At 43.9% G+C, this 24,728-nt stretch overlaps 1 protein-coding gene across 4 annotated transcripts in view; it reads left to right on the forward strand.

Moving 5' to 3' along the window:
* plxna2 (plexin A2) overlaps positions 1-24,728 on the forward strand; it is a 513,884-nt gene that overhangs the window by 394,154 nt on the left and 95,002 nt on the right. For all 4 annotated transcript variants that reach the window (XM_070859435.1, XM_070859436.1, XM_070859433.1 and 1 more), the window contains 3 exons: positions 10,905-10,998; positions 15,361-15,600; positions 22,961-23,104. In XM_070859435.1, the coding sequence (XP_070715536.1) occupies positions 10,905-10,998; positions 15,361-15,600; positions 22,961-23,104 (478 nt within the window). The remainder of the gene's footprint in view (positions 1-10,904; positions 10,999-15,360; positions 15,601-22,960; positions 23,105-24,728) is intronic.

Here is a 24,728-nt window from a genome sequence, read left to right on the forward strand (position 1 = left end):
CGGAACTTGCAGGGCCTTTTCGGGCACGTGCGCACATTGTATGCACCCGGAGATGCTGCAACTTCAGGGCCACTATGTTCTGAATTCCAGTATATCATGGTGGAAACATGCCAGTTGGGATAAGCCAAAGGTGCTTGCTTGTCTGGCCCCATCAAGAGAGAAATATAGAAAAATAACAATGGGAATAATGTGACTATCATAAATTAAGGCTGTAAGGTTGCCACTAACCTGGGTCATAATGGCAAGGTGCTAAAGTTGATTGTGCTTTCTGGCCTGCCGCACCGTGCTTGTCAGTGTTATTTACATTTTAGAATTTATCGAGGCATATAATGCTATTAGCATTATGCTATACAGTAGAATTTCCATCAATATGATTATTTTGAAAATGTACTTTAATGCTGCTATTTTGGATTTCTGCTTAGACTTGCGTAGATGTACTAGCTTGTATCTTGACTGCAGCTAAATCGAACCCTTTATTAAACATCTGTTGCTGTTATTTTCATAGTTTCCATCAGTGATATTTCATGACACTGAAAAAGAAAATATTACACACACGAAAATATCACTCACTGCCCCTACCAAAAGCTACAATTACTCAGTACTCCATATCTATCTGAAAAAAATAATTGCTCTGTGAGTAACATCACAAAGAGGAAGCATTGCAAATAGCAGAACAGATGCTGAAGTATAAAACCAGCAGTGCTCCATTACCGGTGTAACATTCCACTGTACAATCGAAACCTGGCGTGGTGCAAATTGCAGACACCTCTCGCACACTGTAGGCACTTATTTAGCAATACGCCATTAAAAGTGTGCGTTTTTATTTTTTTTTAAACTGCTGTGATTATGGCTTTCGAGCTATACAGTGCACAACCCGAAAAAAGCCATTCCACAAATATTCCCAGGGACGTTTAATTTGCAGAATGATTTGATAGAAATTGCTGAGTGCCGTGGGTTTTATTTTTGGAAGTGCAAGCTTTTTTTTTTAATCTACAGCTGTTTCTTTATTGCCATCCAGAAACACCATTGATATGTTTTTAGATTCTCGGTGCCCATAATGTGAGAAATTCAGCTCTTTGCATCTAATTAACATTCTGGGAGAACAGGTGGTTCCTAATAAATAATGAAGTGCTTGCCAGGAAAAGTTTCCACTGCAATCAGCGTGCAATATTTGGAAAAGGATTTCAGTAGACTGCTTTTTTGCAATATTTGTGCCTCAGACTTTTTAATAATTTATCATTTAATCATATCGAGGCAGAAAACTCTGTTCTACCAATGATACATTCGATTCACATTGAAGACTTCATTACAAAGCAAATCCATTTAAGGGAATGAAATTATCCACGTAAATCTCGTCAACATTTTTATCTTGGCATAAAACTAAGAAACAAATAAGAAAGAACTTGCATTTATTTAGCACCTTTCACATCCACAGGATGTCCAAAGGGCTTCACAGCCAATGAAGGTCTTATTAGGCAGTGTAGTCAATGGTGTATTATAGGCAAATACTGAACCAAACCTCACTGCATTGTCTGTGTGCTGGCAGTACAAATTATTCTTCCAACACACCTCTGGAGTGTCAATGCCATCAACTCTATTGACCAGTACCATGAATTTATGTCCTGATGCACCTAAATGTTACAACACACATTTTGCTTCCAGGTCATTCTAATCTGGTATAAATAAATATATGTGAATGGAGTATACTCCATTGTTATGATTGTAATGCCTGTGATACTGGATGTACTCATCCTTATGGGGCGCTTAGATAGATCCAAAGATCCAGATAAGCCAGACTTTTCAACAGGTTTCTCTCCCATCCCCCCCACCCCTCCCAAAACGGTTTACTAATTCCAGTACTGTAAGTAGGCAGTGGACCTCCAATGTACATCAATGAGAGAGTACATCATGTTTCTGTGATTGTTCGAAGAATTGAGATTATAAAACCTATTCAAATTGATTATCCTGCCAGATTCACTTGTATGAAACAGTTTGTGTTGAATATACTCACCAAGTACAATGTGAGCATATAAAACAGAGCTTCACAAAGCCTGATATCTGTGACATACACAGAAATAAACTTTCATGTTTCAGAATTTTTGATTTTTTTTGTCGTCTTGGGAAGGATTTGCAAGTGTGTTTAAGTGTTGTTCGCTGACATTGTTAACGGTTCGCTCTCTTCGGGTACTGTCCCCCCTCCCTCAAATCCGCCGTCATCACCCCTCTCCGCAAAAAAACAACCCTCGATCCCTCCGTCCTTGCAAATTACTATCCCATCACCAACCTCCCTTTCCTCTGCAAAGTCCTTGAACGTGTTGTCCGTGTCCATCTATCCCGCAATTCCATGTTTGAATCCCTCCAATCCGGTTTCCGCGCCTGCCACAATACCGAAATGGCTCTCATCAAAGTCACAAATGACATCCTTTGTGACTGACAAAGTCAAACTATCCCTCCTCATCCTTCTTGACTTGCCTGCACCGTTGACCACACAGTCCTCCTCCAACGCCTCTCCTCCGTCGTCCAACTGGGTGGAACTGCACTTGCCTGGTCCATTATCTAATCGTAGCCTGAGAATGACCTGCAATGGCTTCTCTTCCCACACCCGCATCGTTACCTCTGGTGTCCCCCAAGGATCTATCCTTGGCCCCCTCCTATTTTTTTCATCTACATGTTGCCCCTTGGTGACATCATCTGGAAACACAACGTCAGTTTCCACATGTAAGCTGATGACACCCAGCTCTATCTCTTGACCCTCCATGGTCTCTAAATTGTCCGACTGCTTGTCCGACATCCAGCTCTGGATGAGCAGAAATTTTCTCCAATTAAATAGTGGAAAGACGAAAGCCATTGTTTTTGGTCCCTGCCAAAAACTCCGTTCCCTAGCCACTGACTCCATCCCTCTCCCCATCTCCTGTTTGAGGCTGAACCAGACTGTTCGCAATCTTGGTGTCATATTTGACCCAGAAATGAGCTTTTGATGACATATCAGCAGCATAACTAAGACCGCCTATTTCCACCTCCGTAACATCGCTCATCCCTGCCCTTGCCTCAGCTCATCCGCTGCTGAAGCCCTCAGCCATGTCTTTGTTACCTCCGAGACTTGACTATTTCAACGCACTCCTGGCTAGCCTCCCACATTCTACCCTACGTAAACTAGAGGTGATCCAAAACTCACCTGCCCGTGTCCTAACTCGCACCAAGTCCCGCTCAGCCATCACCACCAACACCACCACCACCACCATCACCAATCATCATCCCTGTGCTCGCTGACCTACATTGGCTTCTGGTTGAGCAATACCTCAATTTCAAAATTCTCATCCTTATTTTCAAATCGCTCGATGGCCTAGTCCCTCCCTAACTCTGTAACCTCCTCCAGCCCCACAACGCCCCCCCCGCCACCCCCGAGATGTCTGCGCTCCTCTAATTCTGCCCTCCTGAGCATCCTTGATTATAATCGCTCAAACATGGTGGGCCGTGCCTTCTGTTGCCTAGGTCTCGAGCTTTGGAACTCTCTGCCTAAACCTCTCCACCTCTCTACTTCTCTTTCCTCCTTCAAGACGCTCCTTAAATCATACCTCTTTGACCAAGCTTTAGGTCACCTGCGCTAATTTCTATTTATGCGGCTCGGTGTCAAATTTTTATTGCATAATACTCCTGTGAAGCACCGTGAGACATTTCACTACGTTAAAGGCGCTATATGAATACAAGTTGTTGTATTTTAAGCCAGTGATTTTGCATCCATTTAAAAAGCTACATACTGAAGCTATTGAGATAAATGGTGTATTGTTAATGGCCAAGCTTTGAAGATGTGTTTTAAAGCCAGATGTGCCAGTTTTTGGAATATTGTGGCTAACCAATTTCAAACTGAGACAACAAGGGTTATTTGTTTCATGTCAGACCCATTGTGCCAGAATGGCCTCAATTCATTTTGACGACAACAACAGCAGATGTTTCCTGTATGAATAAAGAGTCTGAAAAGATACTGTGAGCTCGAAGTAAAGTGTGACCGTAGTCTTTTATTGTAGGTCTCCAGAGTGCCTCTCCAGCCTGAGAGGCCTCCTTAAGTACTTGGGATTCCAGGGGATGAGCCCTCTGGTGGCTACACAAGGTATATACAGGTTTACATATATAACACTCCCCCCGCCCCCCCCCTCCCCCCCCCCCCCCACCCCAAACTCAATAGTGTAACTATTTACAAGGTGAGTCGATCTGGGGCCTTTCTTTCCCTGGTTGATCATCTGGTGCAAATGCTGGTTTTGGTGAATCATTTGTTGGGCCCTCGCTGGGCTGCTGTGCAACTGGCCTTGCTGGGCTGCTGTGGGTGATGGGTTCTGCTTCGTGGTCAACCGCAGTGTCAACACTCTATGTTGGGAGGGGTCAAAGAAGGTAGGGTCCAATGTGGGTTGCTCTGGATAGTCCGTGAATCTGAGTTTGATTTGGTCCAAGTGTTTCTGGTGGATGAGTCCATTTGAAAGTTTGACCCGAAACACCCTGCCTTCCCTCCTTGGCCATGACAGTGCCGGGAAGCCACTTTGGACTTTGTCCATAGTTCAACACAAATACAGGATCATTGATTTCAATTTTGCGTGACACATTTGCGCTATCATGACATGCACTTTGTTGAAGCCGCCTGCTCTCTACCTGTTCATGTAGATCAGGGTGGGCTAACGAGCCTTGTCTTAAGTGCCCTTTTCATGAGCAGTTCAGCAGGTGCAATCCCAGTGAGCGAGTGGAGTCTTGTGCGGTAGCTAAGCAAGACACAGGATAGGCAAATCTGCAGTGAGCCTTCAGTTACCCTCTTCAAGCTCTGCTTGATGGTTTACACTGCTCTCTCTGCCTGACCATTGGATGCTGGTTTGAACGGGGCAGATGTAACATGTTTGATCCCATTACGGGTCATGAACTCTTTGAACTCGGCATTGGTGAAACATGGCCGGTTGTCGCTCAAAAGAACGTCAGCCGGCCGTGCGTGGCGAACATGGCCCGCAGGCTTTCAGTGGTGGCAGCGGACGTGCTTGCCGACATTATCTCACATTTAATCCATTTGGAGTACACATTTACAACCACGAGGAACATTTTACCCAAAAACGGGCCTGCATAGTCGACATGGAGCCTGAACCACGGTTTGAAGAGCCAAGACCATAAACTTAGTGGCATCTCCCTGGGTGCATTGCTTAACTGCGAGCATGTGTTACATTTGTGCATGCAGGACTCGAAGTCCGCATCGATACCAGGCCACCACACGTGGGATCTGGCTATCGCTTTCATCATTACAATGCCTGGGTGAGTACTGTGGAAATCTCTGATGAAAGTGCCCCGCCCTTCTTGGGGACCACTACCCGATTACCCCACAGAAGGCAGTCTGCCTGTATAGACATTTCATCTTTGAGCCGCTGGTAAGGCTTTATCTCTTCCTGCATTTCCACTGGGACACTGGACCAGCTCACGTGGGACAGTAAGGGGTCCTGACTCATCTCGGTTCTAATCTGTCGGGCTGTGATGGGTGAATGCTCACTCTCGAATGCTTCCATTACCATGACTAAATCTGCGGGCTGTGCCATTTCCACCCCCGTGGTGGGCAATGGCAGCCTACCGAGAGCATCAGCACAGTTTTCAGTGCCTGGCTTGTGGCGGATGGCGTAATTGTGAGCGGACAACGTGAGCGCCCATCTCTGGATGCGGGCCGATACATTCGTATTTATCCCCTTACTTTCGGAAAAAAGGGATATCAATGGCTTATGGTCAGTTTCCAATTCTAATTTGAGCCCAAACAGATATTGATGCATTTCCTTCACCCCATAAACACACGCTAACACTTTTCCAATCATGCTGTAGGTTCTCTCAGCCTTAGACAGACTTCTGGATGCATAAGCAACCGGTTGCAAGCTCTCAGATTCATTAGCTTGTTGCAATACACCCAACCCCGTATGATGACGCATCACATGCTAGTACCAAGCACTTACATGAATCATACAACACAAGCAATTTGTTTGAGCATAACAATTTTCTAGCTTTTACAAAGGCATTTTCTTGGCTTTTACCCCATACCCATTCGTCTCCTTTACACAGTAAGGCGTGCAGTTGTTCTAACAGTGTGTTGAGACTCGGTAAGAAGTTACCAAAGTAGTTCAGGAGTTCTAGAAATGACCGCAGCTCCGTCACGTTCTGTGGCCTCGGTGCGTTCTCAATTGCCTCCGTCTTCGAATCGGTGGGCCTGATGCCGTCCGCCGCGATTCTTCTCCCCGGGAACTCCACTTCAGGCGCCAGGAATACGCACTTTGAGCGTTATAACCTGAGCCCCACGCAGTTTAGTCGACTAAGAACCTCCTCCAGGTTCTTCAGATACTTGACTGTGTCCCAACCTGTAACCAAGATGTTGTCCTGGAAGACCACCGTGCGAGGGACTGACCTCAGCAAGCTTTCCATGTTTCTCTGGAATATCGCCGCGGCTAATCGAATCCCAAACGGGCATCTGTTGTAAATGAAGAGACCTTTGTGCGTGTTGATGCAGGTGAGGCCCTTCGATGATTCCTCCAGCTCCTGTATCATGTAGGCCAGAGTCAAGTCCAGCTTCATGAACGTCTTTCTTCCCACTAATGACGCAAAAAGGTCGTCGGCCTTTGGTAGTGGGTATTGATCCTGCAAGGAGAAACGATTGATAGTTACTTTGTAATCACCACAGATTCTGACTGTGCCTTCTCCCTTGAGGACTGGAACAATCGAATTGGCCCACTCGTTGAATTCGATTGGCGAAATGATGCCCTCGTTGCAGCCGGTCCAGCTCGATCTCCACCCTCTCTCTCATCATGTACGGTACTGCTTTCGCCTTGTGATGGATGGGTCGCGCCCCCGGAATTAGGTGGGCCTGGTTCGAACAGCGAGGGGAACTTGTTTAAGACCTGGGCACATGAAGTGTCATCAGCAGCCGAGAGCGTTCTGACGTTGTCCCAGTTCCAGCTTATCTTTCCCAGCCAGCTCCTTCTGAGCAGCGTGGGACCACTGTCCGGTACCACCCAGAGTGGTAGCTTGTGCACTGCTCCATCGTAGGAGACCTGTACAGTAGGACTGCTGATTACGGGAATCAGTTCCTTTGTGTATGTTCTCAGTTTAGTGCAAATGGGAGTCAGGATAGGCCTTGAGGCTTTGCTGCACCACAATTTATCAAAAGTCTTTTTGCTCGTAATGGACTGGCTCGCGCCCGTGTCGAGCTCCATTGACACCGGGAGTCCATTTAATTCAACCTTCAACATTTGTGGTAAATGTGTGCATCCCATATACCTCTGCCTCCTCGGTCTGAGGCTCTGGTTCGTCGTGATCCGCCATGGATCTGTCCTCCTCTGCAACATGGTGGTTTGCAGGATTAGCAGGGTTTGCAGCTTGCCTGCACATACATTGGAGGTCTCCCATTGTTTCACAGCCCTTGCAAACGTACCCTTTGAAGCGGCATGAATGGAGACGATGATCACTCCCACAGCGCCAACCAGGTGTTAATGGCCTTGCATTCATCACCCTTGATGGTGGACTCTGAGACATCTGCGGATGTGCAACTGTAGCCAGGTGGGGCCTGCCCTGTACGTTGCAATTTGAAAACATCATCACTTTGTTCACAGTACTTGTAGCAGCACTCGTGTGCTGAGAGATTTGCTTAGTATTGTCACTGGTGGCAATGAACGCCTGGGCTATCACTATAGCTTTACTCAAGGTTGGGGTCTCTACAGTTAAAAGTTTGCGAAGTATCACTTCATGGCCAGTGCCAAGAACGAAGAAGTCCCTGAGCATGTGCTCCAAATGTCCTTCAAATTCGCAGTGTCCTGCAAGGCACCTCAGCTCAGCGATATAGCTCACCACTTCCTGGCCTTCAGACCTTTTGTAGGTGTAGATCTGGTACCTCGCCATCAGAACGCTTTCCTTCAGGTTCAGATGCTCCCGGACCAGTGTGCACAGATCATCGTACGATTTCTCTGGAGCAAGCAGATTTTTCATGAGGCCATATGATGGTGCCCACAGATGGCGAGGAGAATCGCCCTTCGTTTGGTAACGTTTGCTTCTCCTTCCAGCTTGTTGGCCACGAAGTATTGGTTGAGTTGCTCCATGAAGGTTTCCCAATCATCTCCCTCTGAAAATTTCTCCAGGAAGCTCACTGTTCTCTGCATCGTTGGGTTCATCATCTGCATCTCGTTGCCAGTTGTAGTGTATGAATAAAGAGTCTGATAAGATATTGTGAGCTCAAAGTCAAGTGTGACCGTAGTCTTTAATTGCAGGTTTCCAGAGTGCGCCTCCAGCCTGTGAGGCCTCCTTATGTACCAGTGCTCTCAAGGGATTGTGGGATCCCTTGGGACTCCAGGGGATGAGCCCTCTGGTGGCTACACAAGGTATATATAGGTTTACATATATAACATTTCCTTCAAACCTGCACCTCAAAGATGGAAGGTCGCCCGGCCAGTTTTATTGACCGGGCTGTTGGTGAATCACTGAATGGGGAAGTAGTCAGCGGGACAGTCCTTATACTGGCAGGGAACACAGTGGGGGAAAAAAAAACCAAGACTGCGCATGGGCAGTCAGCCAGCTCGATGTGGAGAGGAAGCTTGGTTTAGTTGGGGAAAGCCACTCAGCTCACGCCCAGACCTAAGCACAATCAAAAGGCTGACGAGGAAAAGTTAAGTGAACTCGCTAAAAAGTTTGGTCATATTTACATTACTTTGTTCTCAAGGAGGCCTCAAACATTAGTTGAATCAAGGTGAAATTTGATTACATTTGGTACTCCATACTTCTATAAAATAAAGCAGCTTAACGATTCATATTTGGCCTTGTCTCTCTAATTTGTTTCAGCCACCTTCAGAAAGATTGGTGAAATGCATATGCAAAAGACACTATCAGATCACAAGAGGGTCCGATTGTTATAACTCTGGGTTACGCTATCATATAATTAGATATTGGACAGTGTGGGCTAATGTTGGCCCTAATTTCTTTTTGGGTGCATGGCCCCTTTAATGGGCTGCATGGCACATTTAAAGTTTTGCGCATGCGCAAAATTTCACATTGGAAAAAAAATTGTCCTGGGCTGCACGGGACCAGCAGACAGCTGCGCAGCCACGTAGCTTAGAGGGAACATTGGTACGGGCACAGTCCTGAACAGATCAACCATGATCTTATTGAATGGTGGAACGGGCTCGATGGGCCAAAAGGCCTACTGCTCCTATTTCTTATGTTCTTATGTAAGACACTTGAACCACTTACCAGGGCTACCAGAATCACTGTAGCTGAGAGAATGTCTAAGGCAGACCTCAAATTTTTTACGAACAGAATAAATTGTTAATGAAATCGCTAGTGTTTGCAACATGGATTCTTCCAAGGAGCGAAACATATATTTAAGATGTTAAAGACTTTTAATTTGAGCAACTATCTTCCTATTGAAGTTTTATCCAGTGGAAGATGAAGAGAATAACTTTATTTTCATTGTAATACAGTCCCATGCAAGTGACAGTGCCCTTTGATATGATTTTCATCCTGCCTTTGTAAACATAAGAACTTAAGAATTAGGAGCAGGAGTAGGCCAACTATGCTGGGACCCCAACTATTTACAATCTACATTAACGACTTGAAAAAAGGAACTGAGTGTAACGTAGCCAAGTTTGCTGATGATACAAAGATGGGAGGAAAAGCAATGTGTGAGGAGGATCTGCAAAAAATCTGCAAAAGGACATAGACAGGCTAAGTGAGTGTGCAAAAATTTGATGGAGTATAATGTTGGAAAGTGTGAGGTCATGCACTTTGGCAGAAAAAAAATCAAAGAGCAAGTTATTATTTAAATAGAGAAAGATTGCAAAGTGCTTCAGTACAGCGGGACCTGGGGGTACTTGTGCATGAAACACAAAAGGATAGTATGCAGGTACAGCAAGTGATCAGGAAGGCCAATGGAATCATGGCCTCTATTGCAAAGGGGATGGAGTATAAAAGCAGGAAAGTCTTGCTACAGCTATACAAGTTATTGGTGAGGCCACACCTGGAATACTGCGTGCAGTTTTGGTTTCCATATTTACGTAAGGATATACTTGTTTTGGAGGCAGTTCAGAGAAGGTTCACTCGTTTGATTCTGGAGATGAGGGGGTTGACTTATGAGGAAAGGTTGAGTAGGTTGGGCCTCTACTCATTGGAATTCTGAAGAATGAGAGGTGATCTTATCGAAACATATAAGATTATGAGGGGGCTTGACAAGGTGGATGCAGACAGGATGTTTCCACTGATGGGGGAGACTAGAACTAGAGGGCATGATCTTAGAATAAGGGGCCGCCCATTTAAAACAGAGATGAGGAGAAATTTCTTCTGAGGGTTGTAAACCTGTGGTATTCGCTGCCTCAGAGAGCTGTGGAAGCTGGGACATTGAATAAATTTAAGACAGAAATTGACAGTTTCTTAAATGATAAGGGGTTATGGGGAGCGGGCGGGGAAGTAGAGCTGAGTCCATAATCAGATCAGCCATGATCTTATTGAATGGCGGAGCAGGCTCGACGGGTCGCATGGCCTACTCCTGCTCCTATTTCTTATGTTCTTATTCGACACCTCCACCATTCAATGCGATCTTGGCTGCTCTTCTACCTCAACTCCACTTTCCTGCACTGTCCCCATATCCCATGATTCCCTTAATATCCAAAAATCTATCAATCTCTGTCTTGAACATACTCAAAGATTGAGCCTCCACAGCCATCTGGGGTAACCAGATAAATAAACATTATTTTATGAAGGTAGTGCCTCTTCAAAGACACCAGATAAACAATCTTGTTCTATTTTGACATCATTTGACACGAGGCTATGAAAACTGTAAATTATTTATTCAAAATGGGATTATTTATTGATAATCAAATATACACAAGTACAAAACTCTCTTGTCCTTTGTTTTATCTCAGTGGCAATACTTCTCTCACTGTGTTTGGAACAAACTTGGATATAATCCAGGAACCCAGGATCCGTGTGAAGCACAACAGCCGAGAATCTCTCAATGTAAGTCCTGGACTGATGTCAAACCTTTGCTCTTGAATACAAAGTTATTTTAATGCACTGAGTACAAATGTGTGTGTTGCATGGTACGACAATAACATTATATAATAGTTGTGTTGGCTCACTCCCATGAGAGCGAGAATTCACTGGAGTAAATTGAGGACATTTTTCTTCTAAATACTTAATGGCGAACTGTTGACAGTTTAGGAAAATAATTTTCTTCAACAGCAGGAAAATAATGGCCTAGGTTTTGCAGTTGGAAGACACCTCCTGCAGGGCAGGATTTCCACCATAAATAGCAACCCTCCCGGATCTACACCACCACTATGACTCAGCTTTACTTCCAGCCACAGTAGGAAGAGGCAGCCCTTGCCATGTGCCAGGCTACAAGCCCTCCCTCCTCTGCCAATATTGCTGGTGCCAACCCCCTGCGATGGCATGAGTGCTTGCACTGCTGGTGGCCCTCCTTCAGATTTTGTTGATGCCACCTTGACCTGCAACAGTGAACTGGAATTAGTGTGTGCCCTGTTGCAGGGTGGTGGAGATGTGTGTGGCAGCAGAGAACAGTGTGCATGCTGAGAGTAACAATAACGAGATGGGACCGCCACTGAGTATCAGGTGTCGAGTTTGCAAGCAGAAGCAAGTGCAGTGAAGTGTGCTACTGCGATTGGCAGAGAGCCATGGGATGCAGGGCAGAGAAGAATTGGTAGTACTGGGGCTGAAGTATGGTGTTGCGGGTCTGAGCAGAAAGTGAGAGAGATGTGAACGGGAGTCTTACCGTAGCAGCCCTGGTGAGGTCATTCCATTTTTTCCATCATTGCTGCCAGGTCCTAGGAGCAGTGCTGATTGCATTGACATTGGATGCCGCTTCTTTCCATGCCTAGTGTGCTAATTTGATTTTAATTTGAAAAATATACTTTATTCATAAAAATTTGTCAAAATACATTACTTTGTACATCCTCGACTCCGAGGGACTGCCTAAGAAGAAGACATTACAATGCAATCCACAAATCACGTTACATGTAGCACAATGCAGATGGAAGAGTACATGATACTCTATGTACACAAACAGATTACAAGTACATTTTCATTAAAACGTCATACAGCGAGGGGGTTTTTAGACTGGTTCCAGCTCCTCGGTGTACAGTGGCGGAAGAGGCCTTAGACTGTGGCCCTTCCCCATCGTGCCTTTGCGGCGGCTGCACCAAGTTTTAGTGCGTCCCTCAGCACGTCGACCCGGACCTTGGAATGTGCCAGTCTCCAACACTAGATCATGGACAGCTCCTTACTGTGGAAGACCAGCAAGTTTCGGGCAGACCAAAGGGTGCCTTTCCCCGAGTTGATGGTCCTCCAGCAGCAGTCGATGCATCCCTGGGATCAGTCTGCAGAGCACAGAGCCCTGTGTTACGGAGCTGCTCGGGATGAATCTCGACAGAAACCACGGCATCTCTTTCCAGACTTTCTTTGCAAAGGCACATTCCAGAAAGAGATGGATGATGGTCTCGTCCTCCCCCCCCCCCCCCCCCCCACCCCCGCAGCCATCCTGAGGACAGCATGCGGTGGTGCTGAGATGCCAGCTGTGCATGAAGGATCTGCTGACGGGGAAGACCCTTCTCACCATCCGACAAGCGACATCTTGGTGCTTGTTTGAAAGTTCTGGTGATGAGGCATTCTGCCATCTGACTTCGACAGGCTAGTGCGCTAATTGCCTGGGATCCACACTGGGAAAGAGGGCCTCCTCCCAAGTGTTTACCGGCTCAACAAGTACCTCCACAGCACCATCTGACAATCAAGGAGTCCTGGCTGTAGTCATATTCTCTGCGGGTTTGAAAAAACAGCTGTAGTGTTCTCCATACAAAGAAAATGCAGCTTTCAGCTTGTGCCGGCTGCCTTTAAACTGCAGCAGCCCCGCTGGAATGACCACACCCCAATGTGCGAGCTGCCTATTGGTAGCACATACAGCACTGTCAGCTCACCATGAATATTAAAGTGAGGACTGACCCGCAATGTCATTGGGCGGGTGAGTGCAGCCCCACCCACTGACAGCAGGATATTCGAGCAGCATGAAAAGCACCCCCCATATCTCCAGCAGTTTTTATTTTTATTTTGACCTTGATGATAGGTTTTGATATAGGCCGAATTTCATGTCTTCCACTTAATTCTCACAGCACAAACGGGTATGAAAAATATGGACTTCAACAACAGCTTACATTGAAATAGTCCCTTTAACGTAGTAAAGTATCCTGAGACAGGAGTGTTATCGAACACAATTTGATACTGAGCCACAGAAGGAGATATTAGGACAGGTGACCAAAAGCTTGGTCAAAGAGGTAGGTTTTAAGGAGCATCTTAGATGAGGAGAGAGAGATAGAGAAGTTTAGGAGGAAATTGCAGAATTTAGGGGCTCGGCAGCTGAAAGCACGGCTGCCAATGGTAGAGCGATTAAAATAGGGGATGTGCAAGAGGCCAGAATTAGAAGAGTGCAGAGATCTTGGAGGGTTATAGGGCTGGAGGAGGTCATTGAGATAGTGGAGGGATTTGAAAACAAGGATCAGAATGAACACCATATTGCATTCAAGGAATTTTTTTAATGAATGCTATGCATTCTGATGTGTTTTAATGCGAAACAAGTGTCGTTCTCAGACAGATTAGCTTAGCGATTATTTCAGTCTCATGGACCCCTACTAAAATATAAATGGTTAAAACACTTGCTTTCCACCCTCAAGATGCAAATATGGAGAATGCTATAACCCTGTTGATTTTCTTCACCGATGAAGTGAGAGCTGGGGAGAAAGGATGTAACGCATTTGGGGAAGGGTGTGAGGATCTGAAATAGAAGTGCAATATTCTACAAAAATAAGTACAGTTTTCGATTTTATAACTCTTCTATAGCATCACAGTTCTTTTTTCAAACAACCATTATGCAATTATATTAATTTTAACAATATGATTTTCCCTAATCCAATAGGTTTAATATAAGGTGTAATGGATTTATAGAGTCACCTTTTATTGTTTAAACTCATGAATAATACAAATGTGGAGAAGGATTACAAAGCTGCATTTTAAATATTCTATTCCATAATAATCTTTAAATCCAGTAAAAAGACAATGAGCTGCAATTTCAGAATGATGCAGTACAGAAGTGTGGTAATGCAGAAAAGCTAATACACTTTGTGCAAAATCCTTGGCTTTTAAAGTCACACAGAGAGGGTTAATGAAATCTCTGAAACTCCTTAATGGTGTTTAATGGAAGATTAACTTTAGACAAAAGAGCCTTTGTCAGCATAAAGAGAAATGAAACGAGGAGGATGAGAGAAAGATAAATCTATATAGATTTAATTTTGTATTTTATCTGTGGTCATTCTTTAATTAAGTAAATTAGCTATTTCCTCACTGAACAACTCGTGGGAGTTTGCTTGACTCGGGTGAATTGACCGTATGGAATTTCAATTCAATATCTGGAGTGTTCAGCTTTGCTTCAGCTCACAGAATCTCATTTGTGGAGTGTATTCATGCTGGGAAATTTAGTTCAAATTAACTTTCCCTGGAGGAAAGGTGAAATGAAAAATAAAGCTTACTGTACATCAAACTATACTTTAGTACATCCATGTTGGCTGTAAGAGTATCGATTTTTAAAAAAAGATAGATATCACGGCAGTGTTTTGAAGACCAGAGGGAACGTGCATCGATGCAGATTTTGTCCTTAAGTCCATGTACTTTACAGCACAGTTTAGTTCCTATGGTCTAATATAATAAAACGCAATCGATATGAGAAATGCTATTTTCAGACCTTATATCTCCCTATAACACGTAAAGGTGCAAGTATATTTCTTTAAAAACAGTGTATTGGTCCTCATTTGGAAGCCAACACTCTTATTTATTTGGATTGTACTTGCTCTGTAAAAGTGCCGTATTCCGAGATGTGACCATTGGTAACCTTGCAGTGCAAAATAGCCTGCAGGAGATGTCCGTGGTGCTGCAGAGTGGATCCCCAAGATGTATGACGCTACAATTTCTAGGTAGTGTATCTTTTAGTCGCACTTCATAATTGCTGCTGTACAGTTTGCCAGTTTCAATTTTTACTTACATTACAGTGACGTTTTTAAAGTCTGTATGAATAAAGGACGTGTAACTGTACCGCCCTTTTATTAACATTCGAGGTCCAGCAATTTTCAAATAGTCCTTTCTTAAAATGATTCTAAAAGTAATGAGTGTGTACATTTTTCTCAGCATTACAGTGCATGTTTTTCCTGACATTCAAAATGCCAAATTTATGAAAAGTTGAGGTTATGGAATAGAATATTTCATATTGTGAAAAGGATATACAGCATTTCAAGAATTCAACATTCTTTCTTTCTGCTCCAGGTGTGTGAAGTCGTGAATTCTACGACCATGACCTGCCGTGCCCCAGCCCTTACACACGAGTACAGACCTGGAATGGACACCGTGGAACGGCCAGATGAGTTTGGTTTTGTCTTTGACAACGTACAGACGCTGCTTATCTACAATAACACAAATTTCATCTTCTACCCCAACCCGACCTTTGAACCTCTGAGTACAACAGGCATGCTGGAACAGAAGCCAGGCTCCCCCATTATACTGAAAGTATGTGCTAAGATCCGTAAGTTGGAGCGCTGTACTATACCCTTAACCCCTCCACTGACCCTTTCAGATAATAGCCTCAGAGTTCAAATAACAGCCTGCCCTGATACTATCAGGCTTTTGTTTTTCATTCTGTGGATGTGGGCATCGCTGGCTAGGTCAGCGTCCATTACCCATCCTTAGTTGGCCTGAGAAAGTGGTGAGCCTCCTTCTTGAACTGCTGCTAGTAGTTTCATACAACTGAGTGATTGCTAGGCAACTTCAGAGCGCAGTTGAGAGTCAATTGCGATTGTATGGGACTCGAGTCACATATAGGCCAGACTGGGTTAAGGACAGCAGGTTTGCTTCCCTGAAGGACATTAGTGAACCGGTCGAGTTCACTAATGATAATCTGACAGCTTCATGGTCACACTTACCGATGGCAGTTTTTATTTCCAATTTTTTTTTTTTTTTTTTTAAACGGAATTCAAATTCTCAAACAGCCACGGTGGGAATTGAATTCACGTTTTCTGGATTATAAGTCCAGTAACATAATCACTATAGCACTGTGCCCGGTGGGTACAAAACCACAAAGCTTTCAGACCAGTTTATCGAAAAGATGAAAAGCCCATTTTTGAATAATGTTGATGTATATGTGGAGTCGTTTCTTTTCCTTCACAGACACGGGTGCGTCGTTTTTGCAAATGTCACAGCACTGATAAAACTAGCTTAGGGCAAACGGACATTGTGAGTGGGAGGAGTGGGTGGATCTCTAAAGTTATTTTCGAGACCTAAAGAATATTTGGGGCAAAATGACTATAACCATTGAAAATAGATAAAGACCATAAAGAAGTCAAAGATAAATATGTTGGACTGGAAATTTTGAATGCAATGTAAGAGGACCGAGCCTGATTAATTGGTTGTAAAGAATGGGAGAGTGCAAAAATAGTGAAGCATTGCTTCTACTTTTCAACAAATAAATAAAAAGAGGGCAAAATTCAAGATTATCGCAAAGAGTGCATGGGGGAGACTGCAGAATGTTTGCGACACAAGTTATTAGAACATGCAGTGCTTTACCACGAGCAGCTATTTGAGGCAGAGATCATGACATTATTTAAAGGGGATTTGGATTAATATGTGTAAAAGGAATAAGGCAGGGAAATGGCATTAAAGTGGCTAGTTTCCAGTTGAAAAGCCAGCACTGGCACAGGGGTGAAGGACTGAACGGAATCCTTCTATCATTTCCGCACTGCAGGCTATTTTTAAAACATTTGACAATTAATTTTCATGATTCATCAGCCTGGAGAATAATGACTCAGACCCTGTCGCAGAAAGGCAAAGAATACTGCAATTGTAAAATTATGATTTTAAAAAGCTAAGCATTTGTTTATTACAAACACCAGTAGTCGTGACAACCTCTTCCCCCCCCAACAGTGATATTTTCCAACTGTAATTGATGTTTTTGGAGGTTGCAGTATTGACTTTATTTTTACAGTTGGTGCCGAGATAAATTAAGTGAGATAAATGAATGTTATCATGCGGCATTGTGATAACATCATGACTAGACCTACCACCACCTCCACAATTCATGCTGTAAACCTGTGTTCAGGTACTTCAAAACATTACTGCAACCCATGGTCTGTCGAACAGATTCGAGGACCAGTGTTTTTTTTGTGGCCAGAGGCAAATTTTCCAACATCTATTTCTCTTTGTTTTTTTTAAAGAGAGATTTGGAGCCAAGTAATTCTAATAAATCTGTAACCCGCTCGTAAGAGCAATAATATTTGGAGGAAAAACAACCCTTGTAATTTAATATTTCATTCACATGAAAGAGATTTGCAACATGGTAACCATTTTGAAATGTGAGAAAGATGAGGGAAACATAATTAGGTGTATTTAATTGCTTGCCATGCTTTAATTATCTTAATTAAAATGAATTTTAAAAATAATTTGCTATTTATACAAACAAATCCCTACAACTGTGGAATAACATGCCCTTTTTATTCCATTCTATCCTATTCTGCAAAAGATTTTCAGCATCTTGGTTGAAGGCTAATTTTTTAACAGGACATGGGGATAACTCCCCAGCTCTTCTTTGAATCGTGCCACAGGATCTTTTCTGTCCACCTGAGAGGGCAGGTGAAGCCTCGGTTTCACGTCCCATCCAAAAGACGGCAAATCCGACAGTGCAGCGCTCCCTCAGTACTGCACTGAAGAGTCAGCCTAGAGTGTGTGCTCAAGTCTCTGGAGTGTGGCTTGATCCCACAACCTTCCAGCTCAGAGGTGAGAGTGCTACCCTGACGCCCTAGAGTACAGAGCCTTTAGTCATTGTATAATTTTGTCAAGATAGTGACCTCGGGCCCAAGTTTCCACGGGAGTTGCTCCTATTTTTTTGGAGCAACTGTTTTTTTTTGGATTATCTGAAAAATCACAATTCTCCACATTTAGTTTGCTCCAGTTTAAGTGAGTTAGTTCAGTTTCTTTTTAGTTCAGTTTTTTTTTCAAAAGGGGGCATTACCAGCCACTTACGCCTGTTTTGGCCATTTAAACAAGTTTCGACAGTGAAAAGTTACTCCAAACTAACTTAGGCCAGCGTATGCGTCTGCTCTGAAAAACCTTGCGGACACTTTAGAAATCAGGCGCAGGTAGCCAGAGATGGGGGGTGGGGGGGAGGAAGGGAAGTTACAGGATTTTCCAAAGCACTAAACACCTTCACAACAACATTAAAGAAGCATAAGTACATTTAAAGCATTAAGCACTAAACAAAGCAGTATATTTAAAGCACCAAGACTTACAAAGCATGAAAAATAATAAGCAATTAATTAACAAATTAAAAAATAGAAGGAACCCTGCTCTTAAAGCGCCAAGACCAAAGTAATAAGCAATCAATCAATCAATAACAAATAAAAAATAGAAGTCCTATCTTTGTGAAGGGAAGGCAGCGGACCACCGATGAGGGAGAGGAGGAGGCAACATTAAACAGACGGGCCTGCCCTGTGACCATGAACTTCCATTAGTAAAAAACTCTTGCAAGAATCCAACTCCACTTACTCACTTCACACAAGTATTAATTATCGATAAAGTCCTGCCCAACTATACCTAGGTGCTGAACTCAGGCTGAACTCCCACTGAGGCTAAATTCCATAGTCATCTTTGCTTTCACAGTCCACTGTTCCCTCACAGGGTGCAGCAGGGAGCCCATTCGGCCAGGGATAGGGGTGGCGTGCTTCGGGCCCCTCCCACACAGCCTGCAGCACACGCACACAGAATATGGGGGCGAGGAGCTACTGCACATGCGCGCACACTCGAGCGCGCATGTGCAGAGGTTCCGGCACTGTTTTCAGCACCGGGACCTGGCTCCGCCCCCCGCGTTCTGCTGCACTGGGCCAAGGGCCTGGATCGATCGGACTGCATGGAGAATACAAAGGTAAATAATAGGCGCCGTTTGTGTTCTAAAAAATCGGCGGACCTCACGGAGGTGTGCCGTTCTAAGGGTCGGTGGAAACTTGGGTCCCTCGTGTCTTTTAAGTGATGCATTATGCTGGAAGTCGCCTATTGGCCAATGATCAATTGAGTGGTTATTATAGAAAATAATTTATACCTGGATAGAATTAAGAGAGATAATTTTGCACCTTATTTATGGGATGTATAGAAAATAAATATGTAAAATGCCATGGGAGACATTAATTTTAATTAACTTTTTCGCTGATCTAAACATGCCACATTAACTCATTTATAGACTGCATTTTTTCTTTAATCAGCTGGAGTTACGATTGTGGGCCCTCTTCAGAGTGGGCTATATGTGCGTCAGCCTGGCAGCTTAGAACCCAGGGTTCAGATGGCATTATAAAGCACAAGCAATTTGAGTGGTTTATAAGCAGCTCACACCTTAGTTGAAATTACAGCCTTCTGAGCAGTGCCTTGTTGTCATATTATATAATACAGGAGAAAACAAAATCATAGAATCTAGATGGATAAATTCAGTGATTCCACACTCCCAATATGCAGCCTCACTCATGAGCAGTGCAGGTCGAAAGATCACTGCTACAATGCTGTAGCCCTTTCTTCATGCCCCCAATCCCATCAAATGAGGTTCCCTGCTTGGGAGCATGAGGGTCACTGAATTTATTCTATCATCTTTAGGTAGACTCAACATAGGATTACATAGGATATACGGCACAGAAACAGGCCATTCGGCCCGACCAGTGGCGTTTATGCTCCACTCAAGCAAAATCTAAGACGTATGAAAGAATGTTCATATTGTAGAGCAAGAAAAGGCCATTTCTTACTGATTGGGAACTTTCCAACATTCCATGTGCTCTCTGCACTGCAACAAATTTACACGTCAAAGAAAGACTTGGATTATATATCGTGCCTTTTGCGACCACCAGATGTCTCAAAGCACTTAACGGCCAATGAAGTACGGTCATTGTTGTAATGTGGGAAATGTGGCAGCCAACTTGTGCAAACTCTCTCAAACAGCAATGTGATAATGACCAGATAATCTGTTTTGTTATGTTGATTGAGAGATAAATATTGGCCAGAACACCAGGGATAACCCCCCTGCTCTTCTTTGAAATAGTGCCATGAGATCTGAGGGAGCAGATGGGGCCTCGGTTTAACGTCTCATCCGAAAGACGGCACCTCCGACGGTGCAGCTCTCCCTCGGCACTGCACTGGAGTGTCAGCTTAGATTTTTGTGCTGAAGTCCCTGGAGTGGGACTTGAACCCACAACCTTCTGACTCCGAGGCGAGTGTGCTACCCACTGAGCCACAGCTAACACTTAGCTACCCACATAGCTAGTAGATGTTTGAATTTTCTGCATGAATATCGAGCATTGAAAAAGAAAACTTTGAATTTAAGGTCTCTTAAATGAATCGCGAATATTACCAACACGGCCCGATTTAATTAATCTCCTGAGGACGGTGAGTAACGACAGGTCACACTTTCAAGAAGACAAAGCTCTCTGAAATTTCTCCTTAAATCAGCAAAGTAATCTAATGGAGCTCAAGATGATCAATCTAACGTGATAATCTATGCTATTTAACCTTGACCAGTGCATTTACATTTCCCTAATACTGACGATCGAGGTTTGGCTCCAATTCTCCTTGGTTCTTTCCTAATTAATAACTGAAGAACAATTATAGAACAATGGAGCAACATTAAGGGGTCACAATTCGGTACTGCCGATTTTACTGCCAGGCGGTAATTACCGTCTCAAATTGCAAAATTCAGGGTTTTTTTTCCTCCAAAGAGGAGAGTGGAGCAGAAGAGGCATTGTACAGTCGTCCTCGGGAGCCAACGGAGCGGTAGCTCGGGACTGACTCAATTTTCTGGCGCGAGGATGCCGGCATCCTGGTGTCTGAAAATGAAAAACAAAATGTTTGCGAAAATTTCAGTGACCCACACCCGCACTTCCCCACTGCTGCCATAAATAAATAGAAGCTAAAAAAATTAAACTTAATAACTTACTTTACTCTCTGGATGACACCGCCCCGGGATTCCCAATGTACCGACAGCTTTCCCAGTGGGCAAAAGCACCTGCCGGTAAAGCCGATGATCTAACTGAAGTTTGCTGCCGCGGTGCCAGAGGAGGGCGTTGCACGCTCGATGACGCCATCATGTGGGTGGCGATAGAGCACGCAGGGCTGCCTCTTAGCGCCGCCCGCACCGCCCAACTAAAGTTTTCAGGAGGCAAGGACACCACTCCGCTGCATCGGTAAGACTTTAGCCGCCCTTCTCCGGCGCTAACGGATGGCGCTAAAAAACGAATTTCGACCCCTAAAGATCTGGAGAAACACTACCAGTTGGAAAAATTGATAGCTATACCAACCAAACTCAATAGCAGACAAAAAAGTGCCCCTTCCCACCTCCCCACACTCCCTTGCCCCCGGCCCCCTGCCCCCCGCCCTCCAATCCCCTACCAGTTTCCCTGAGGATTGCTTGGGTGTCTGGTGAAAATCACATTCAGCTACACAGTATGCAGAGGTAGGTTTATGCTGTGCCTTTCATTTTACTCCTGTTATTACGAAACTGTGCTTGTTTTCTCTCATAAGTTGCAAAATGAGATCAGTTACCTTGGCGCAGACCCAGACTCAAACCTGGGTCCTTCCCGGTTTCTAAATCTCATACTGCGCCACGTATTGAGTGTACCTACTTAGCCAACTGGAGTGCCCCAGAGACACTTTATTTAAATAGTTGCACAGATTTAGGTCTTTGAAGAGTTTAAAATTGACGTGATTGTTGTTTTTAAGGTACAGTGATATCTTTCTGTTCTGAACTGACGGGGAGCATAGCAATGTCGCAACTATGGTGTAATTTTTTAATTTTTGGTGAATCTCACCACCTGATATTTGAAGTACCATCTGAGTAACGAAATGGCGTTTCTTCAACATTAGTGATTTTTTTAATTGAAAAGTAGTAGTCATAAAATGTTTGCCTGTTAATTCTTTTTTCTAAAGTTTCCTCTTTTATGATATTTTGCATAACTTCATTCGATAATCGTGTAGCTGTTGGATACAGTTGGATAAAGTGAGAGGTAGTACAGGTACTCATTTGTGTAAAAGATCAAAAGGATAATCCCACACTCCCAGCAGGGAGTTGTGCTCATAGATAGGGCAGCAGCAGTTTAACCTGGATTCTCAGACCAGTGCTCACAGGGAACTGGGTCAAGTAGGGCAGTCTCGGATAAAACAACAATCTCGCTTTAAAATCTTAATTCTGGCCTTTCGATAGAGGTGTTTTATAATATCCCTTTTCTTCAATTATTTTTGTAGCATTAACTGAATTGTATCATTTTATAGTTGACCATTGGTTTAGTTATGAGTCAAAGTGATGGCAGCAATTAACAGGAATCTATCCATGGGCTACGGGGCAGAGAAATATAAAGTTGATTAAAATGTATTAGAGTTAAGTATTAAAGTAATTGTTTGGATATTGTTCTGTAATTATAATGTGTTTTAATTCATTTTAAAGATGTTCAAATGCTTAGTTACAAAGAGTTGATTTATCTTTATATAAGAAATGCTATGCCACATCGAGTTATATTTTAAGACTTGGAGCAATAATTCTCATTCAGTACTGCGGAGGCTAATTGCATTTGATCAGTATAGTTTTTTTTTTAAAAAGTGAAGGAAATTATATTCTAAATAAAATCAGATTTATTTAGAAATCTAAAATAATTAAAACATGCTAACCATATAATTCTTGATGACTGGATAGAATAATATACCTTCAGCACCTTGAAGGTTATTTATATTGTCTTTAATCTGCAAACGCATCTGATAAAATGCTTGTTCTGTATTCTGATTTGAATGAGACTTGATTGTAAGTCATTTTTTTGTTATAAAAGAAAATATCAAGATTGTGTTTGCCTGTTGACAGGGTCGGAACCTGTTGCCTCCTGCTGCTGGTGGTGCGAAGTTGAATTATACTGTATTGATTGGCGACACACCGTGTGCCGTCACTGTTTCTGAGACACAGTTACTCTGTGAGCCTCCTAATTTAAGCGGACAGCTCCGAGTGCTGGTGAGTAATTTGAGGTCATCCACAGTAATGGGTTCTGGGCATCTAGTCTAATCTGTGCCATAATCAAATCTATACTGAAAATCATAACTAACACTCCTTAACTCAACAAGAAAGTGAAAATTTAAATTGGTTTCAAGCTTTCCCTTCACCATAGAACAAAAACAATCAATCTGTGAGGCCAAGCCTAGAAAGGTTTCACTCTGGAACAAAGCAGCCAAACTGCCTAAATTTGGTGAACTTGGATTGCAGACTTGCCCTCCCGATAAGGGCTTTGGCCGCCTGAAAGCAGCGGCCACGGGGGGGGCGTGGAACGGCCTCCGACTTTCCGCGGAGGGGCCGGCATTTTGCACATTGCCCTTCAGCAGGGTCGGAACAGTGTAGGGGACCGCACCGCCCGTTTTCCCGCCACAGCGTGCACAGCCAACCCATTACCGACCGGTGGCGATCCCTTCCCGAAATTGCCCACCGGGAAATATCCCTTTTGCGGAATTGCCCTGCGGGAGCGCCGCCAGCCGGTGCCCCCGACAGCTTTTCGTGTCGGAGCACTCCTTGTTGGTCGGTGGCTTAGCCGCCCTCAAAGGGGAGGTGGCGCTGCCAGTGACGGCATTTGATTTTTTATTGTCAGCCGACTGCCAGGTTGGCCCGACAATTATGCCCCCAGGTTCAGCTGGGCCGCCAACAGGCAGCCTGGTATCCCCTCTTGGGTGCCAGGCCGCTGGCGTGGCCGAAACCCTCCCCTGGTGGAGCTATATCCGCCCCGAGCAACAACAACAAACTTCCAAGTGCCGAACATCGATGGTACCTCCACCGCAACACATGCGGCGGAGAAAAACTTCACACACCGGAAGTTGTGCCCGGCTTCAGGCGAAGGTGAATTTCTACCCCTTGGTGTTGTGCTTATTCCTAACTGTAATTCCACTTCATGAGGTTTTTAAAAAGTGAATTACTTGGAAGAGTTTGGATTCAGTATTGAGTTGTCTGGACATTGTGGGCTGAATTACCAGAGCTCTCACTCACGTGACACTAGGGCCACAGACTGGACACCACTGACTTACTACATGCCCAAATATAGCAATGATTTCTGGGCAGGAGAACATACTTCACTCCATCCAGCCTGCCCGTCCAACTATCTCCTTTCTTTCCTGTGAGATCGTTCTGCATTGTTTATAAAGTGTAATAACTAGAAATCATTTTAGATGCTAGGAATTAGTATATTCTCTCTTTGAAATCCTTAAGTTTCCTGCTTGACTACCTACGTTGGTAATTTATTCCACATTTTACCCACTCTTGAATCTGTGCCCAGTTTTTCTCCAGAAAAACTTATCAATTTCCAACTTCATAATCAAATTCCCTGATCAGTTAAACTGTAAATCTGAAACAATTAACATGTTACATCTAACCCATCTTTTTAAGAAAGGAGGGAGAGAGAAAACGGGTAATTATAGACCAGTTAGCCTGATATCAATAGTGTGGAAAATATTTGAAATCAATTATTAAAGATGAAATAGCAGCGCATTTGGAAAGCAGTGGCAGGATTGGTCCAAGTCAGCATGGATTTATGAAAGGGAAATCATGCTTGACAAATCTTCTAGAATTTTTTGAGGATGTAACTGGTAGAGTGGAC

Source organism: Pristiophorus japonicus, chromosome 17 (assembly GCF_044704955.1).
Source record: "Pristiophorus japonicus isolate sPriJap1 chromosome 17, sPriJap1.hap1, whole genome shotgun sequence".
NCBI classification, from domain to species: Eukaryota; Metazoa; Chordata; class Chondrichthyes; family Pristiophoridae; genus Pristiophorus; species Pristiophorus japonicus.